General features: G+C 45.2%; 1 protein-coding gene and 1 non-coding gene across 2 annotated transcripts; both read left to right on the forward strand.

Annotated features, from left to right (window-relative positions):
• The first annotated feature begins 8,967 nt into the window (after positions 1 to 8,967).
• Positions 8,968 to 10,649, forward strand: LOC127762951 (protein PHOSPHATE-INDUCED 1 homolog). Its single transcript, XM_052287496.1, has one exon. The coding sequence runs from the start codon at positions 9,269 to 9,271 to the stop codon at positions 10,493 to 10,495; it is 1,227 nt and encodes a 408-aa protein (XP_052143456.1). The 5' UTR covers positions 8,968 to 9,268; the 3' UTR covers positions 10,496 to 10,649.
• A 419-nt stretch (positions 10,650 to 11,068) lies between these two features.
• TRNAY-GUA (transfer RNA tyrosine (anticodon GUA)) lies at positions 11,069 to 11,154 on the forward strand. Its single transcript is given in 2 exon segments — positions 11,069 to 11,105; positions 11,119 to 11,154. It is a non-coding gene; the product is annotated as a tRNA-Tyr (tRNA).
• The last annotated feature ends 4,250 nt before the right edge of the window (positions 11,155 to 15,404 follow it).

Here is a 15,404-nt window from a genome sequence, read left to right on the forward strand (position 1 = left end):
CCAATATGCCATGGTTGCAGTTTCGTGCACACTTCCTTCCAGTTTGGCCCTTGGGCTGTGCGGCGGCTGTGCCTCTGTTTTCTATCCCCCTTTTTGGAGACGCTGTGCCTTTATTTCAGTTTCTGGTGGTACTCCTATTTCAGTGGCCATGGGTTGACTCGGTGGGAGGCAGCTGGATTTTGTTTGGAGCGAGGGACGCGGATTGGTTTGTCGCTTCCACTCGCAACAGCCATCCACGGCGGCACGGCCACCAGCCACCACCTCTCCACGCACCATGCGGCAGCATGGGCGAGGCATTGTAAAATATGTGATCCGAATTTTGGGCCCACAATATATTCGGATTAGTTTTCTAATAGGACTTCATGTCTATCCTATTAGGTGTCTTTCTATTATCCCTTATATATACTCTTGTAAGCCGTACGGGAAGGGGTGACGTTCCCATTGTTATTCCCCTACCTTTGTAATCTACTCTATAGTGATCATTGCCGGTCGGCGCCCGTGGTTTTTTCCCGCAAGGATTTTTCACGTAAAATTCGTGTCTCCGCTGTGCATCTATTTTCATAACAAGTGGTATCAGAGCATTGGAGATCGATCTACTGCAGTCCCGGCCACCGGTGATTTTTCCCGATCGAAGAAATCAATCTAATCGGTGGCACACGTAGTCGTGTTCATCGTTCCGTCGAAATTCTGTTCGGCGAAATCCAATCCAAAGCGGAGTCGACTTCGTCCTTCCTGCCGCGCGAGAATTAGAGCAGCAGCAGCGCACGCGTCAGGAGAGGAAAAGCAAGCAGAGAGAAAACCCTTCCATCTGCAGTGCACGTTCACCGAGGAAAAGTAGGGCAGAAGCCAGAAGCCATCGAGATTGGAGCAGAGCGCTCCTGTACATGTGAATTTTTATTCACGTTGAAATTGCTACGCGCACACAAGCTTGTCTACCAGGAAGTTTCAGATCTACACTACGTGCACACGAGAAGTGTACCAGGTTTCGCGTTTTTGCTAGTTTACCCTAATTTCTTACTAGCAAATTTCAGGATTAATTCCCATGGCGAGTTTGAAGTATGATCTACCGCTCCTGGACCGAGACACAAGATTCTCAATTTGGCAAGTGAAGATGCGAGCCGTTCTTGCACAACAAGACCTCGATGATGCGCTTTCTGGATTTGACAAGAGGACACATGATTGGTCCAACGATGAGAAGAAAAGGGATCGTAAGACTATGTCATATATTCATCTTCATCTATCTAACAATATTTTGCAGGAGGTGCTTAAGGAGGAGACAGCCGCTGGGCTGTGGTTGAAGCTGGAACAGATATGCATGACTAAGGATCTAACCAGTAAGATGCACCTGAAGCAAAAATTATTTTTGCACAAGTTGCAAGATGATGGGTCTGTGATGGACCATCTCTCCGCTTTCAAGAAAATTGTTGCTGACCTTGAGTCTATGGAGGTAAAGTATGATGAAGAGGATTTAGGCCTTATTCTATTGTGTTCATTGCCTAACTCATATGCAAACTTCAGGGATACTATACTTTATAGCCGTGATACTCTAACTTTGAAAGAAGTTTATGATGCTTTGCATGCCAAAGAAAAGATGAAGAAGATGGTACCCTCTGAAGGTTCAAATTCACAAGCAGAAGGCTTGGTTGTTCGAGGTAGCCAACAGGAGAAGAACACAAACAACAAATCAAGAGATAAAAGCTCAAGTAGCTATCGTGGGAGATCAAAGTCCAGAGGCAGGTATAAGTCATGCAAATACTGCAAGAGAGATGGACATAATATCTATGAGTGTTGGAAGCTACAGGATAAAGACAAGAGAACCAGAAAATATATACCAAAAGGTAAGAAAGAAGATGAAGGTAAAGCCGCAGTTGTTACTGATGAGAAGTCTGATGCAGAATTGCTTGTTGCTTATGCTGGTTGTGCACAAACTAGTGACCAGTGGATTCTTGATACTGCATGCACCTATCACATGTGCCCGAATAGGGATTGGTTTGCCACTTATGAAGTTGTTCAAGGTGGTATTGTTTTGATGGGTGATGAAACACCATGCGAGGTTGCAGGTATTGGAACAGTTCAGATCAAGATGTTTGATGGCTGTATCAGAACATTGTCAGATGTGCGGCATATTCCAAATTTGAAGAGAAGTCTCATCTCTTTATGTACTCTTGATCACAAAGGGTACAAATATTCCGGTGGAGACGGAATTTTGAAGGTAACTAAAGGCTCTCTTGTTATGATGAAAGCTGATATTAAATCTGCCAACCTGTACCATCTGCGAGGTACAACTATATTAGGTAATGTTGCAGCAGTTTTTGATTCATTATCTAATTCCGATGCTACTAATCTTTGGCATATGTGTCTTGGGCATATGAGTGAAATTGGTTTGACAGAATTGAGCAAGCGAGGATTGCTAGATGGACAAAGCATCGGGAAGCTCAAATTTTGTGAGCATTGCATCTTTGGCAAGCATAAGAGGGTGAAGTTCAACACATCTACACATACTACTGAAGGTATTCTTGATTATGTGCATTCTGATTTATGGGGGCCTGCTCGTAAGACATCTTTTGGATGTGCTCGTTACATGATGACTATCGTTGATGATTATTCGCGAAAAGTTTGGCCTTATTTCTTGAAGCACAAATATCAAGCTTTTAATGTGTTTAAAGAGTGGAAAACTATGGTTGAAAGACAAACTGAAACGAAGGTGAAAATCCTTCGTACTGACAATGGGATGGAGTTCTGTTCTAAGATATTTAAATCATATTGCAAGTCTGAAGGCATTGTGCGTCACTACACCGTTCCTCACACACCTCAACAAAACGGCGTAGCTGAGCGTATGAACAGAACAATTATATCAAAGGCCCGTTGTATGTTGTCTAATGCAGGTTTGCCTAAACAGTTTTGGGCGGAAGCCGTTTCCACTGCTTGTTATCTTATTAATCGATCACCCAGTTATACCATTGATAAGAAGACTTCAATTGAGGTATGGTCTGGTTCCCCAGCAAATTATTCAGACTTAAAAGTATTTGGTTGTACTGCTTATGCTCATGTTGATAATGGTAAATTGAAGCCTAGAGCTATTAAGTGCATTTTTCTTGGTTATCCGTCTGGTGTGAAAGGCTATAAGTTATGGTGTCCTGAAACCAAAAAGGTTGTGATTAGTAGAAATGTTGTCTTCCATGAATCAGTTATGTTACATGACAAACCTTCTACTAATGTTCCTGTTGAGAATCAGGAGAAAGCAAGTGTGCAGGTGGAGCACTTGATCAATTCAGGGCATGCACCAGAAAAAGAAGATGTTGCTATTAACCAAGATGCACCTGTTATTGAAGATTCAGATTCTTCTATTGTTCAGCAGTCTCCAAAACATTCTATTGCAAAAGATAAGCCCAAAAGAAATATTAAACCTCCTCGAAGATATATTGAAGAAGCGAACATAGTTGCTTATGCTTTGAGTGTGGCAGAAGAAATTGAAGGTAATGCCGAACCTTCTACATATTCTGAGGCTATTGTTTCTGATGATTGCAATAGATGGATAACTGCTATGCATGATGAAATGGAATCACTTGAAAAGAATCATACTTGGGAATTGGTGAAGTTGCCAAAGGAGAAGAAACCTATCCATTGCAAGTGGATCTTCAAAAGAAAGAAAGGTATGTCTCCAAGTGATGAGGCAAGATACAAAGCAAGGCTAGTTGCTAAAGGTTATAGCCGGATTTCAGGTATTGATTTCAATGATGTCTTTTCCCCTGTTGTGAAGCATAGTTCAATTCGCACTTTACTTAGTATTGTTGCAATGCATGATTATGAACTAGAGCAAATGGATGTTAAGACTGCATTTTTACATGGGGAGTTAGAAGAGGACATTTATATGGAGCAACCTGAAGGTTTTGTTGTTCCTGGAAAAGAGAACCTAGTCTGTAGGTTGAAGAAATCTCTTTATGGGTTGAAGCAGTCACCTAGACAGTGGTATAAGAGATTTGACTCTTTCAAGCTTTCTCAGAAGTTTAGAAGATCCAATTATGATAGCCATGTTTATCTCAAAGTTGTTGATGGTTCAGCTATATATTTGCTTCTTTATGTCGATGATATGTTGATTGCTGCAAAAGATAAATCAGAGATAGCAAAGTTGAAGGCACAATTGAGTAGTGAATTTGAGATGAAAGATTTGGGTGAAGCGAAGAAAATTCTCGGTATGGAAATTTCTAGAGAAAGACATTCTGGCAAGTTATATCTTCGTCAGAAAGGTTATATTGAAAAAGTTCTTCATCGTTTCAATATGCATGATGCAAAACCAGTGAGTACTCCTTTAGCTGCATATTTCAGATTATCTTCAGATTTATGTCCACAGTCAGATTATGATATTGAGTACATGTCTAGAGTTCCTTATTCAAGTGCAGTTGGTTCACTTATGTATGCCATGGTATGTTCTCGTCCTGACTTATCACATGCATTAAGTGTTGTCAGTAGATACATGGCTAATCCTGGCAAAAAGCATTGGAAAGCTGTTCAATGGATTTTCAGATACCTACATGGTACATCTAGTGCTTGTTTGCAGTTTGGGAGATCTAGAGATGGACTTGTTGGTTATGTGGATTCAGATTTTGCTGGAGATTTGGATAGGAGAAGATCGCTCACAGATTATGTTTTCACTATTGGAGGATGTGCTGTTGGTTGGAAGGCAAGTTTGCAAGCAACTGTTGCCTTATCTACTACTGAAGCAGAGTATATGGCTATTTCTGAAGCTTGTAAAGAAGCTATTTGGCTTAGCGGTTTGTACACTGAGCTTTGTGGAGTTACGTCTTGCATTAATATATTTTGTGATAGTCAAAGTGCAATATGCCTTACAAAGGATCAAATGTTCCATGAGAGAACAAAGCACATTGATATGAGATATCACTTTATTCGAGGTGTGATTGCTGGAGGTGATGTCAAGGTATGCAAGATAAGTACTCATGATAACCCAGCTGATATGATGACAAAGCCAGTTCCTGCTACTAAGTTTGAGCTTTGCTCAAGCTTGGTGGGTGTGACAGTATAGTCCTAGAGACTATTTGGCGCGCGGTGATTTTACCTACATAAGGTATTTTTTGGTGATTGATGTTTTTATGCTACAAGAGGAAATTCGTCTCAAGGTGGAGATTGTTAAATATGTGATCCGAATTTTGGGCCCACAATATATTCGAATTAGTTTCCTAGTAGGACTTCATGTCTATCCTATTAGGTGTCTTTCTATTATCCCCTATATATACTCTTGTAAGCCATACGGGAAGGGGTGACGTTCCCATTGTTATTCCCCTACCTTTGTAATCATCTACTCTATAGTGATCATTGCCGGTCGGCGCCCGTGGTTTTTTTCCGCAAGGGTTTTCCACGTAAAATTCGTGTCTCCGTTGTGCATCTATTTTCATAACAGGCATCGCACGCCACGCGTCGGCGCCTCGCAGGACTTCTGCACGTAGTGCAATCAGGTTAACTGACTGGTGTAGGTGTTCACTGATTTTTCTCTGAACCGGCGAAAGAACGCGTGTTCTAAAGTGATCTTAATCATGATGACTTGCTGACGTATCGTGACTTGTTTGCTGGAAATGAACGGCAAATGACTTGAGTTCCCAGGATTCATGCATGCTTTCTGGAGGGAAGAAACGTTATTTACTCGGAACAATCATCACCTGATTTTAACATCACCTGGCAGCAACAAAAAACGAGAGAAAAATAACTTGAAGCAGGCCGAATACGTCCCCTGTTTCCAGAGTGGACCAGCATGTATGGGATGTGTATTTGTATGCACTATGCACCCCGTTAAATTTGGCACATTATCATCAGTGATACAAAGACAGTAGCATAAACAACAACTACTACGTTTCTTACCACTAGTCAGGTCCAAATTACAGTTGGCAAGATCAGGTCAGTGGTCATCCTGTGTGCAATGTGCCAGCAACTGCTTGTGTTGAGCAATTGAGACCTGGAGAATTCTACCGGATTCACATCCTTGTGCTTCATCACGCAAATGACAACTTATTCCTAAGAACTATTGACACTGACCATTTGCTAGCCATATGTCCGGCATCAAGTTAGTTTATTCCAAGCAGCAGCGGTAACACGTGATCCAAAGCCCGTGGAATGCGGCATCTCCGTGCTTATCCGGTCCCTTGTCAAGAGAACAACCTATACAAGAATACAACACTAGCTAGTTAGTACCGCTAGTGTTGATGCTGCTCACTTGCTCAGTGCTCACAATCAGCGGCAAATAAAACCGAATACTCCCTCCGTTCCAAATTAATCTAAGTATTTCATAGGTACATCAAGACAAAAAAAACTAATAACTCTCTCATATTATATTTACTCTAGCAACAAACTCTATGCATGCACCATCCCTACTATTTTCTAGCCAATAGCAAATTAAGATATTGCATATGGTTTATAAATACTTGTGTGCATGATGCATGCATCAATGTTTATTTACTTCAATGTACAAATAACGAATAGACATAATGAATGAATTTATAAATACTTGTGTGGATGCATGCATCAATATTTATTTACTCCAATGCACAATAATGAATAGACTTAATGAATGAACACAAATATATAGATTATTTAGGAATAATTAAAAAAAATACATGTAGATCAATTTGGAATGAATAGAGTATTAATCAACATTTTGCATACTCCATCAGTCAATCTAACAACCGTACGTGTGGAGATTCAATTGCCCCATCCAAGATAAGATCACCAGGAGAATTAACGAGGGGGTAGAGGACGGGAGACACGCGCGAGACACAGCGCAGCCGGTTTGATGACGAGCCCGACGTCCTACGAGATAACAGCTCGAGCATCCAATCCCTGTCCTAGGACACTGTCGCAGAGTTAAACAGATGTGCCGTATGCGTACCCACCAGGGACTTATACTTTTATAAAAAAGACTAAAGTTTAGTCCCTAGTTTCTAAACATGCCCTACTCGTATCATACTACTACTCCAATACGCGTATTATTAATTCGATCGTGTTGATGACTTGTTTACGTCTTCTACTAGTATACTACACGATATCCAGATAATACTACCAAGAAGCGAGTAGTCCAACTGACATTATATTAGTAGCTGGTATGGCCTGACTGCACAAGTGGTAGTAGTAAAACCTTCCCGGTTGCTGAACATTTCTCACTGGGTCCAGCGTCTCCAGCTCAGACACGATTCAAGCTGGAGCCGTAGCAAACGAGTAATATAAGAACAGTTGCTAGACTGTTTCCGAACTGCAAAATGATTATTCGTAATCATTGTGTTTGGTAAGCAAACAAAATCCAAGTGTCAAGATAAGGTCGAATCATCATCTAAAAAAGGATAAAAGTCGAATTAAGAAATCGGTAGTACTCAGCAGAGTGGGAGTAGTGTTAACTAACCTCTGCTGCCATTGTGCTGTACGGAGTAATGGTTACAGCATTGTTGTCGATGTGATTACTGTATTGGCGTCAATGTAACAGTCTTGATACTGTTAACGTAAACTCTGCCACAGAAGGGATACGAGGCGTAATAGTAGCACGTAGTACTTGATTTGCACTAGCCTACCAGTCCCGGAGGACATGAAAGCTTGAAGCCGGATAACGTGAGAAAACCAGGACGGCCTGCAGGCAACCGGGGCTCGCGACCTCGCGTGAGCAGATCGCGGATGGAAGCAGGTTTCCCTTGCCACCGGTAACCGCATGGTTACCGCGGTTATCAGGCTTATCGTAGGGTACGGTAATATAAATACCGCGGTAACCTCTTTAAATTCAAATAAAATTTAAAAATAATTTGAATTTTTAATAAATTTTGCACGGTTACTGTTACCGTGCTTACCGTCGGGGCACGGTAACCCCGGCCCCGGTGGTTTGGGAAACCATGGATAGAACACCATCATCAACATGCTTTCGCAACTGTAAAAGGGCGTCAGAAAAGATGGGTTAAATTCTGGTTTCACTTTTCAGAGCACGCACCAACAAACGCCAGCTGCCTTGCCGTTTCGTCTCGGCTCCGGCGGAGCTGAGCTAGCTGGCCTGCACGGAAGTGGACCAACAAAAGCGCCGCTCCCGTGGTCCATCGTGACGCGCCTAGATATGATACCAGCGAAAGGGCAACGCGGGCAGGCACGAATGAATGCGCGATCCGTCCGTTCGCAATTCACCGCCGCTGCTGCTGCTGCCTGATCTGCCTGCACGTCCGACTGCCACACCGGGGCTTGGCTGGCTGGCGGCCGGCTGTCCGGCTAGCGGCTAGTGAGACTGGGAGTAGTAGCAGCGGGATACGACCTCATGAGTGCGGCGTGATGTGCGTTGATGGTAGTAGGGCCAGCGGATCGTGCTGCCGCGCATCCCGATGACGCGCATAGAGCGAGTAGTAGCCCGCTTCACCACCAGCTGGCGTGGGGTATGGATCTCTAGGTGAGCCGGATAACGTTGGATGGCGTACGATCGTTATGGCGAACGCAACGTGCGGAAGTGTGGAGGATGGCGCGGGTCAGCCGTGGGGGCCTGTACTTCAGCTGGGCTTTGGCTGGTACTAGTACGCCGATGGGCCGGCCAGCGTTTTCTCACGAGAATACGACGACCATACGAGCGCTTTCTCATCCGCAGCTTCTCGTGGCCGCCTCCTCCTCCTCACGACCTCACCTGCCTGCCTGCGGCCAGCCGGCCACCGTTTTGTCTCTCTTCCCCACCTCCCATTGAATTTTTTTTGTCCCTTGATTTCATCAACACTCACGTGATCAAATGAAACATCCCTCCATCTCTCCCTGCATTTTTCACTGTTATCGCCGTGTTCGTCCTCACATTGCTTGCTTTGCATAGCCAGCACCAGCCTGGCTTCTGTATAAGTTCTAACACGCTTTTATAAAAACGATAAACCTAATGCTGGTGACACCGGCCAGTGGTGACAGGTGAGTTGTGCGCCAACAGTACAACCAACCTACTCGTACGAGTAACTACTGCTGTGCGGTACATCAAAGCTGTAGTGATACACCCCAAGTCCCCAACGTTCAAAACTGGGATGGCGCTGGCCCACGCTACATGCCATCCCAACGTTCGTGTTCCCCTGCTCTCCGCACTCCACTCTGCAAGCTGCTTCAAGCCTCCTCGAGAAGCCAACCTGCTTTTACCCACTCCCGCAGTGCCCACTTTACCCATTCCGCCCGCAATCCCCAAACTGCCCATGCCTTTACGCAGGATTCACCATGCCATCGAGCCACTGATCTACAGTATCCGAGGCGCCAGCTTGAGGGGTAGAATGGTCAGATGCCCGCTCAGCAACAGCTGGGAGCAGGCAGGCCACGCAAAGCCAGCTGGCCAGTGACCGTTCGGGCAGCACGGCCAAGGACTCCCCCTTTATTTTGGCTCAGAAAGCTGCGGCTCTCTCGATCATACGTCACGCGGAAAATTAACCATCCCCCATCCACTTCTCACACTCCACTTCACTCTCCTCGGCCAACTATAAAGCCCGCACCCAGCTCGATCTGCTTCCCCACCCAACGTCCCCAAGAACTCATCTGGCCAAAAACCCACCAAAATCCTCTCGATCCATCGCCAATGGCGGCTTCCTCCGCAGCTTTTGCAGCGTGCCTGCTCGCGTGCGCGCTTCTCTTCCAGATGTGCGTCGCGTCGAGGAAGCTCACCGCGCTGGTGCAGGACCAGCCCATCACAATGACGTACCACAAGGGCGCGCTCCTCTCCGGCCGCATCGCCGTCAACCTCATCTGGTACGGCAACTTCTCCGCGCCGCAGCGCGCGGTGATCACCGACTTCGTCTCATCGCTGTCCACCCCGCCGTCGCCGCAGCCGCAGCCGGAGCCGTCCGTCGCCAGCTGGTTCAAGACGGCGCAGAAGTACTACGCCAACTCGAAGGCGCGCTTCCCGGCGCTGTCCCTCGGCCAGCACGTGCTCGACCAGTCGTACTCCCTCGGCAAGCGGCTCGGGGAGAAGGACCTCATCAGGCTCGCCGCCCGAGGCTCGCCGAGCCGCGCCATCAACGTGGTGCTCACGGCCGACGACGTCGCTGTCGACGGCTTCTGCATGAGCCGGTGCGGCACCCACGGCGCGTCGCCGCGGTCCCGCGCCGGGCGGTTCGCCTACGTGTGGGTGGGCAACCCGGCGACCCAGTGCCCCGGCCAGTGCGCGTGGCCGTACCACCAGCCGGTGTACGGCCCGCAGGCGGCGCCCCTCACGCCGCCCAACGGCGACGTCGGCGTCGACGGCATGGTGATATCCCTCGCCTCGATGATCGTCGGCACCGTCACCAACCCGTTCGGCAACGGCTTCTTCCAGGGCGACGCCGACGCGCCGCTGGAGGCCGCCACCGCGTGCGCCGGAGTGTACGGCAAGGGGGCGTACCCGGGTTACGCCGGGTCGCTGCTGGTGGACCCGGCCAGCGGGGCCAGCTACAACGCGAATGGGGCGCACGGGAGGAAATACCTGGTCCCGGCGCTCGTAGACCCCGACACGTCGGCCTGCTCCACCGTCGGGTAGATTTGTTGAAATGGAGGAGTAGAGGACTGTTGTTTTGTTACCACGGTGGAGAGTGTTCCACGCGGCTAAAATTTGTACCTGGGGGTAGTGGTGAAATTCTTTCATTTGTTCAATGAAAAAAAATATTAGTTCAAGATAGTACTGTTCGAAACTGAATCAACATCCTCACCTCGAGATCGATCATCGTGCATCCAAAAATCCTGCAAGTTGTCCGATGTGCATAATGTTACCGTTGTGGAGATTGAATGATGTAGAGAAATCACACTTTGCACGGAATAGATTAAAGGAAGATTATGAAAGTGGCGCTGACAAGATGGAAGCGTTTCTACCTTCGCAAGGATTCTTGGCCGATGGATCAACCATTGTTGTTGCTCTGGGTAGTTGTATGGTGAAGGCTTTTCATTTCGCATGGAATTTGAAGAGATTTTAGTCGTCTGTATTATCAGATCGTTGTACAGCAAGCGGTTAATCCTTTCAGCCTATGGAGACGGATGTAATGTGGTTGTATGAATTATCTTTGTTTTGTTTGTTTTATGTTGGATATAAAAGAAATCTGTAAAATACAAACGGAAACCGACCTTAGCTCAGTTGGTAGAGCGGAGGACTGTAGTATGTGCAGATAAATCCTTAGGTCGCTGGTTCGAATCCGGCAGGTCGGATGTTTTTAATAATACATTTCAAACAAATCGTCCACATTATTACGAAGTTTCCTCATTGTCTATTCTTCTCTAAAAAACTGATTTCGGTTTTGCTATGGTTTTTTTTAACAAGTCGTCCACATCATTACCAAGTTTCCTCATTGTCTATTCTCTATTTAGATTGCAGTAATGTTTTTTTTAACAAGTCGTCCACATCATTACCAAGTTTCCTCATTGTCTATTCTCTAAAAACTGATTTCAGTTTTGCTATGTTCTTTTCTTTTTTGAACAAGTTTTGTTCTGTTTTGATGGGTCGTGACCCGTGAATCGTTTGACTTGTTTGGTTTAAAATCATACCAAAATAGCTTGGGTAAGTGCTAAATCTTGGATAAGTTTTGGTACTAACAAATTTTTATAGTATAGATTTGGTAAAAAATACCTTCAATCCAAATTGCTAGTAACATGTAGTTTTATTCAAAACTACCAATTCTGTAGGGTAAGAATTGTACCAAACCAAAATGGAGTTTTTTTTATTTTTAATTTTTTTTATTAAAAGTTTTACAAAAATAATTTTCCATTTTGAAAATTGACGGAAGTAGTCGCCTACCGCCCTCTGGGAGGGCGATTCCAGAGGGCGATTTTTAAAAATCGCCATCCCAGAGGGTGGCGAAAGTGACGTGGCAGACGGCCGTTCGCTCTCGGGCGACGGCCGTCAACGAAATTTGCAGGCGGCCCCCTTGCCGCCCTCCGCTAGGGCGATTTTGTACTGTGCGGGGGGCCGCCTGCAAATGGGCGGCGAGGGGGGCATGGAATTTTGCAAGTGGCCCCCTTGCCGCCCTGGGGGAGGGCGATTTTTGCCTCCCCCTATAAAGCCCAGTCCCCCCTCTATGAAATTTCATTATATTCACTAAAAATCCAAAAAAAAAAGAAAGAGAGAGAGAGGGGAGGGCATCAGAAGGGGAGCGGCGAAGCCCTGCTGGTTCGCTCACTTCATCACAGGTTTGCTCCCATACATTTTTTGCATTTGTACTAATATGTTATGTTTGAGTATATATGTTGCGTTTTAGTTTTAGTTCCATATATTTTAGCATATCTGTAGCACACAGCACATATGTGTAGATCCAGAGCATAGAATATAATAGTATGAATTGAGACATAGACAGTAGTGTTAATTGTAAGATGTAGTTTAGTTTGATCTGGAGAATGTAACCTACTTTTAGAATTTTGGAGAACAATATTATAGAGAATGTAACTTAGGGCGTAGTACAGAAATACAAAGTTAACGTAGTTATTGTTTTCATCAGGCACAATGTCAAATAAGGTCACATTTCAGATAGTTCACGGTGAAGGAAATATTAGATTTGGTTCAGATGGTGTTGATCTGTCAGATTTTGTAATGACATCTAAGGGCATCGATAGGCCTGCGGAGAGAACATTTCAGTCAATTTATAGTTGGTTGTTGAGAGGATTTAGAATAGACCAAGAAGTCTACACATTGTCAGTATCAGTTGTAGTGAGTCGTGCAACAGAAGGTTATTTTTGGAAACTAATGCCGATGGACAGCACTGCTGCTTGGAGACGGTATGTGGAAATGGCTTTTGAACGGTCATGGCCCCTCGTTATATTTGTGTCGGTACAAGAGAAAGATATAAATGTTTAAATGCAAACCGAAGATGTAGAGGGTCCTAGCAATGCAGGGGATGTTGTTGGACCATCGATGCAAAATGAGGAAAATCAACCAAGGGAGGAGCAGGCCATGGGCATGGCGGATGAGGGGGAGAGAGTCGGTATAATTGTTGATGAAATGGAGAGGGAAGATTCGGATAATGAGCAAGCGGACGACGACACATCATCCGATGAGGAAGGTGATGTAGTGGCCACTGATTGGGCAAATGAGGACTTTTCTGGACTTGTTATATCAGAGGGTGATCATGTACCCTAGGAGTATAAGGAGAACGAGGTAATTGAGGGTGCAAGGTATGCTCATAAGGATGAGATGAAGGAGGCGGTGAAGCATTGGGCAGTTTCCTTGCAGAGAGAGTTTAGGGTGGTCAAGTCAACAAATTATGTGTATGAAGTGAGGTGCATGAAGGAAGATTGTCCGTGGCGTGTCCATGCATATAAGGGTAAATGGAATGATTATTGGAAAGTTAGCATTGTGACCAAGCACAAGTGCTACTTACAAGGGGTGGAGAAGTATCACCGAAACATCAGTTCAGCTTTTGTTGCAAGTGAGATGTACAGCAGTGTTGTTGGTAACATTGGCTTTGAACCAAAATCAATTATTAGGCACATCGAGAACAAATTCAAGTACACCATAAGCTATGCAAAGGCCTGGAGAGCCAAACAAAAGATTATTGAGATGAGGTATGGCACATTTGAAGCTTCTTATGATAATTTGCCTCGTTTGTTAGCCACCATTGCCCAGAGGAATAATAATACTTACTATGACCTACATACATTTACATCGGTTGATGATCGAACAAAGAGTGTGCTGCAAAGAGCCTTCTTCTCATTGGGTGCTTGCATCAATGCTTTTGTGCATTGTCGACCTGTTCTATGCATAGATGGAACTTTTTTGACAGGTAAATACCGAGGTCAGATATTGACAGCAATTGGGTGTGATGGGAACAACCAGGTTCTACCTATGGCTTTTGCATTTGTAGAGAGTGAGAACACTGAAAGCTGGTACTGGTTCCTAGAGAGAGTGCACATTGCAGTGGTGCGTATGAGGCCCAACGTTTGCCTTATACATGATCGTCATGCGGGCATGTTGCGGGCTATTGACTACTTGCAGAACGGTTGGGATGAGAAGGGACTTCCAGCTAAGTGGCCTGATGTTCGGAGTCGGTGGTGCATGCGTTACATGGGTGCAAATTTCTACAAGCAATTCAAGAACAAGCATCTTATGGAGCTCTTTAAGAGGCTCTGTGCACAGAACCAAGAGAAAAAATTTAATGAGTTCTGGGACAAGTTGGATGAGTTGACAACGAAGCAAACAGACGAGCAATCTCGCAGACCACAAGTTGATGGTGACGAGCCTCCCATACCTCTTGGTGCATTACATGATGACCCACCAACAATGAGAAGGAGGTCGGGGTCGTCCATCAGAAATTTCACTCAGTGGATTGAGAATGAGCCTAAGGAGAAGTGGTCTCTATTGTTCGACACCGATGGATCTCGGTTTGGCATAATGACAACTAATTTGGCAGAGGTGTACAACTGGGTAATGCGAGGAGTTCGGGTACTTCCATTGGTTGCTATTGTTCATCCTTCACGGCACGCAAGCCTACTTTAGGGATCGATACAAGAAAATTGGTCCATCCATGGCAGATAACAACATAGTGTTTGGCAACGTAGTGACAAAGTACATGGAAGATAAAATCAAAAAGGCACGGAGACATAGAGTTGTTGCTCAAGGCACACAAGTGCATCGGTATGAAATAATGTGTGTTGATAGGAGCAGGCGAGGTATCTATCGCAAGCAAGCCGTGCAGGAATGTGTCTTGAAGGCGGATGGTGGATGTACCTGCAGTTGTATGAAGCCGAAGCTTCATCACCTTCCTTGCTCACACGTTCTTGCTACTGCCGGTGATTGTGGCATATCTCCCAATGTGTACGTCTCAAATTATTTCAGGAAAGAAGCAATCTTTCATACATGGAGTGAGGAGATATATGGGTTCGAGATCTCAGGATCTTACATAACGCTGAGTGCCCAAGTTTTTTATATTCCAGATACATCTAAGTTAAGGGTGAAAAAGGGTCGACGCCAAACTAGACGCATCAGAAATGATATGGATGAGTCAGAAGCAGGTGGGAGGACTTTACGCTGCAGCAAGTGTGATTTGCGCGGCCATACTTACAAGAAATGCCCGAAGAATGCAGAAGTTCCAAGCGGCGCAGATGCTAGTCCATCTGGACAGGCAAGTGATGGTAGGCGACCACCTGGTGAAGGAACAACAAGCAGGCGCGCAAGGCCAAGGCGTCGTCGCGCAGCAGGCGATTCCATGGTGTAACAATGCTATCGATTTAGGAAATAAAATGCTGTTGTGATGTGATGAGTGTTCGGACTAAATACTTCTATCGTGTAATTTCAATTGAATGTTGTTGTAATGAGTACCTCCGACTATTGTTGTACTAGTAGTATTGCGAACTATTCGGTGTTGTACCATAATGTTATCGTGATGAGTATTCGGACTAAGTACTCATATCGTGTAACTGCAGTTATTGTTGTAATCAGAAATATTCCGTATTGTGACACTTTTGTTTGT

Source organism: Oryza glaberrima, chromosome 2 (genome assembly GCF_000147395.1).
Source record: "Oryza glaberrima chromosome 2, OglaRS2, whole genome shotgun sequence".
NCBI lineage: Eukaryota > Viridiplantae > Streptophyta > Magnoliopsida > Poales > Poaceae > Oryza > Oryza glaberrima.

Excerpts from the sequence above, each read along its gene's own strand:
- LOC127762951 (XM_052287496.1), top strand. The coding sequence starts at position 9,269 with ATGCCCGCTCAGCAACAGCTGGGAGCAGGCAGGCCACGCAAAGCCAGC.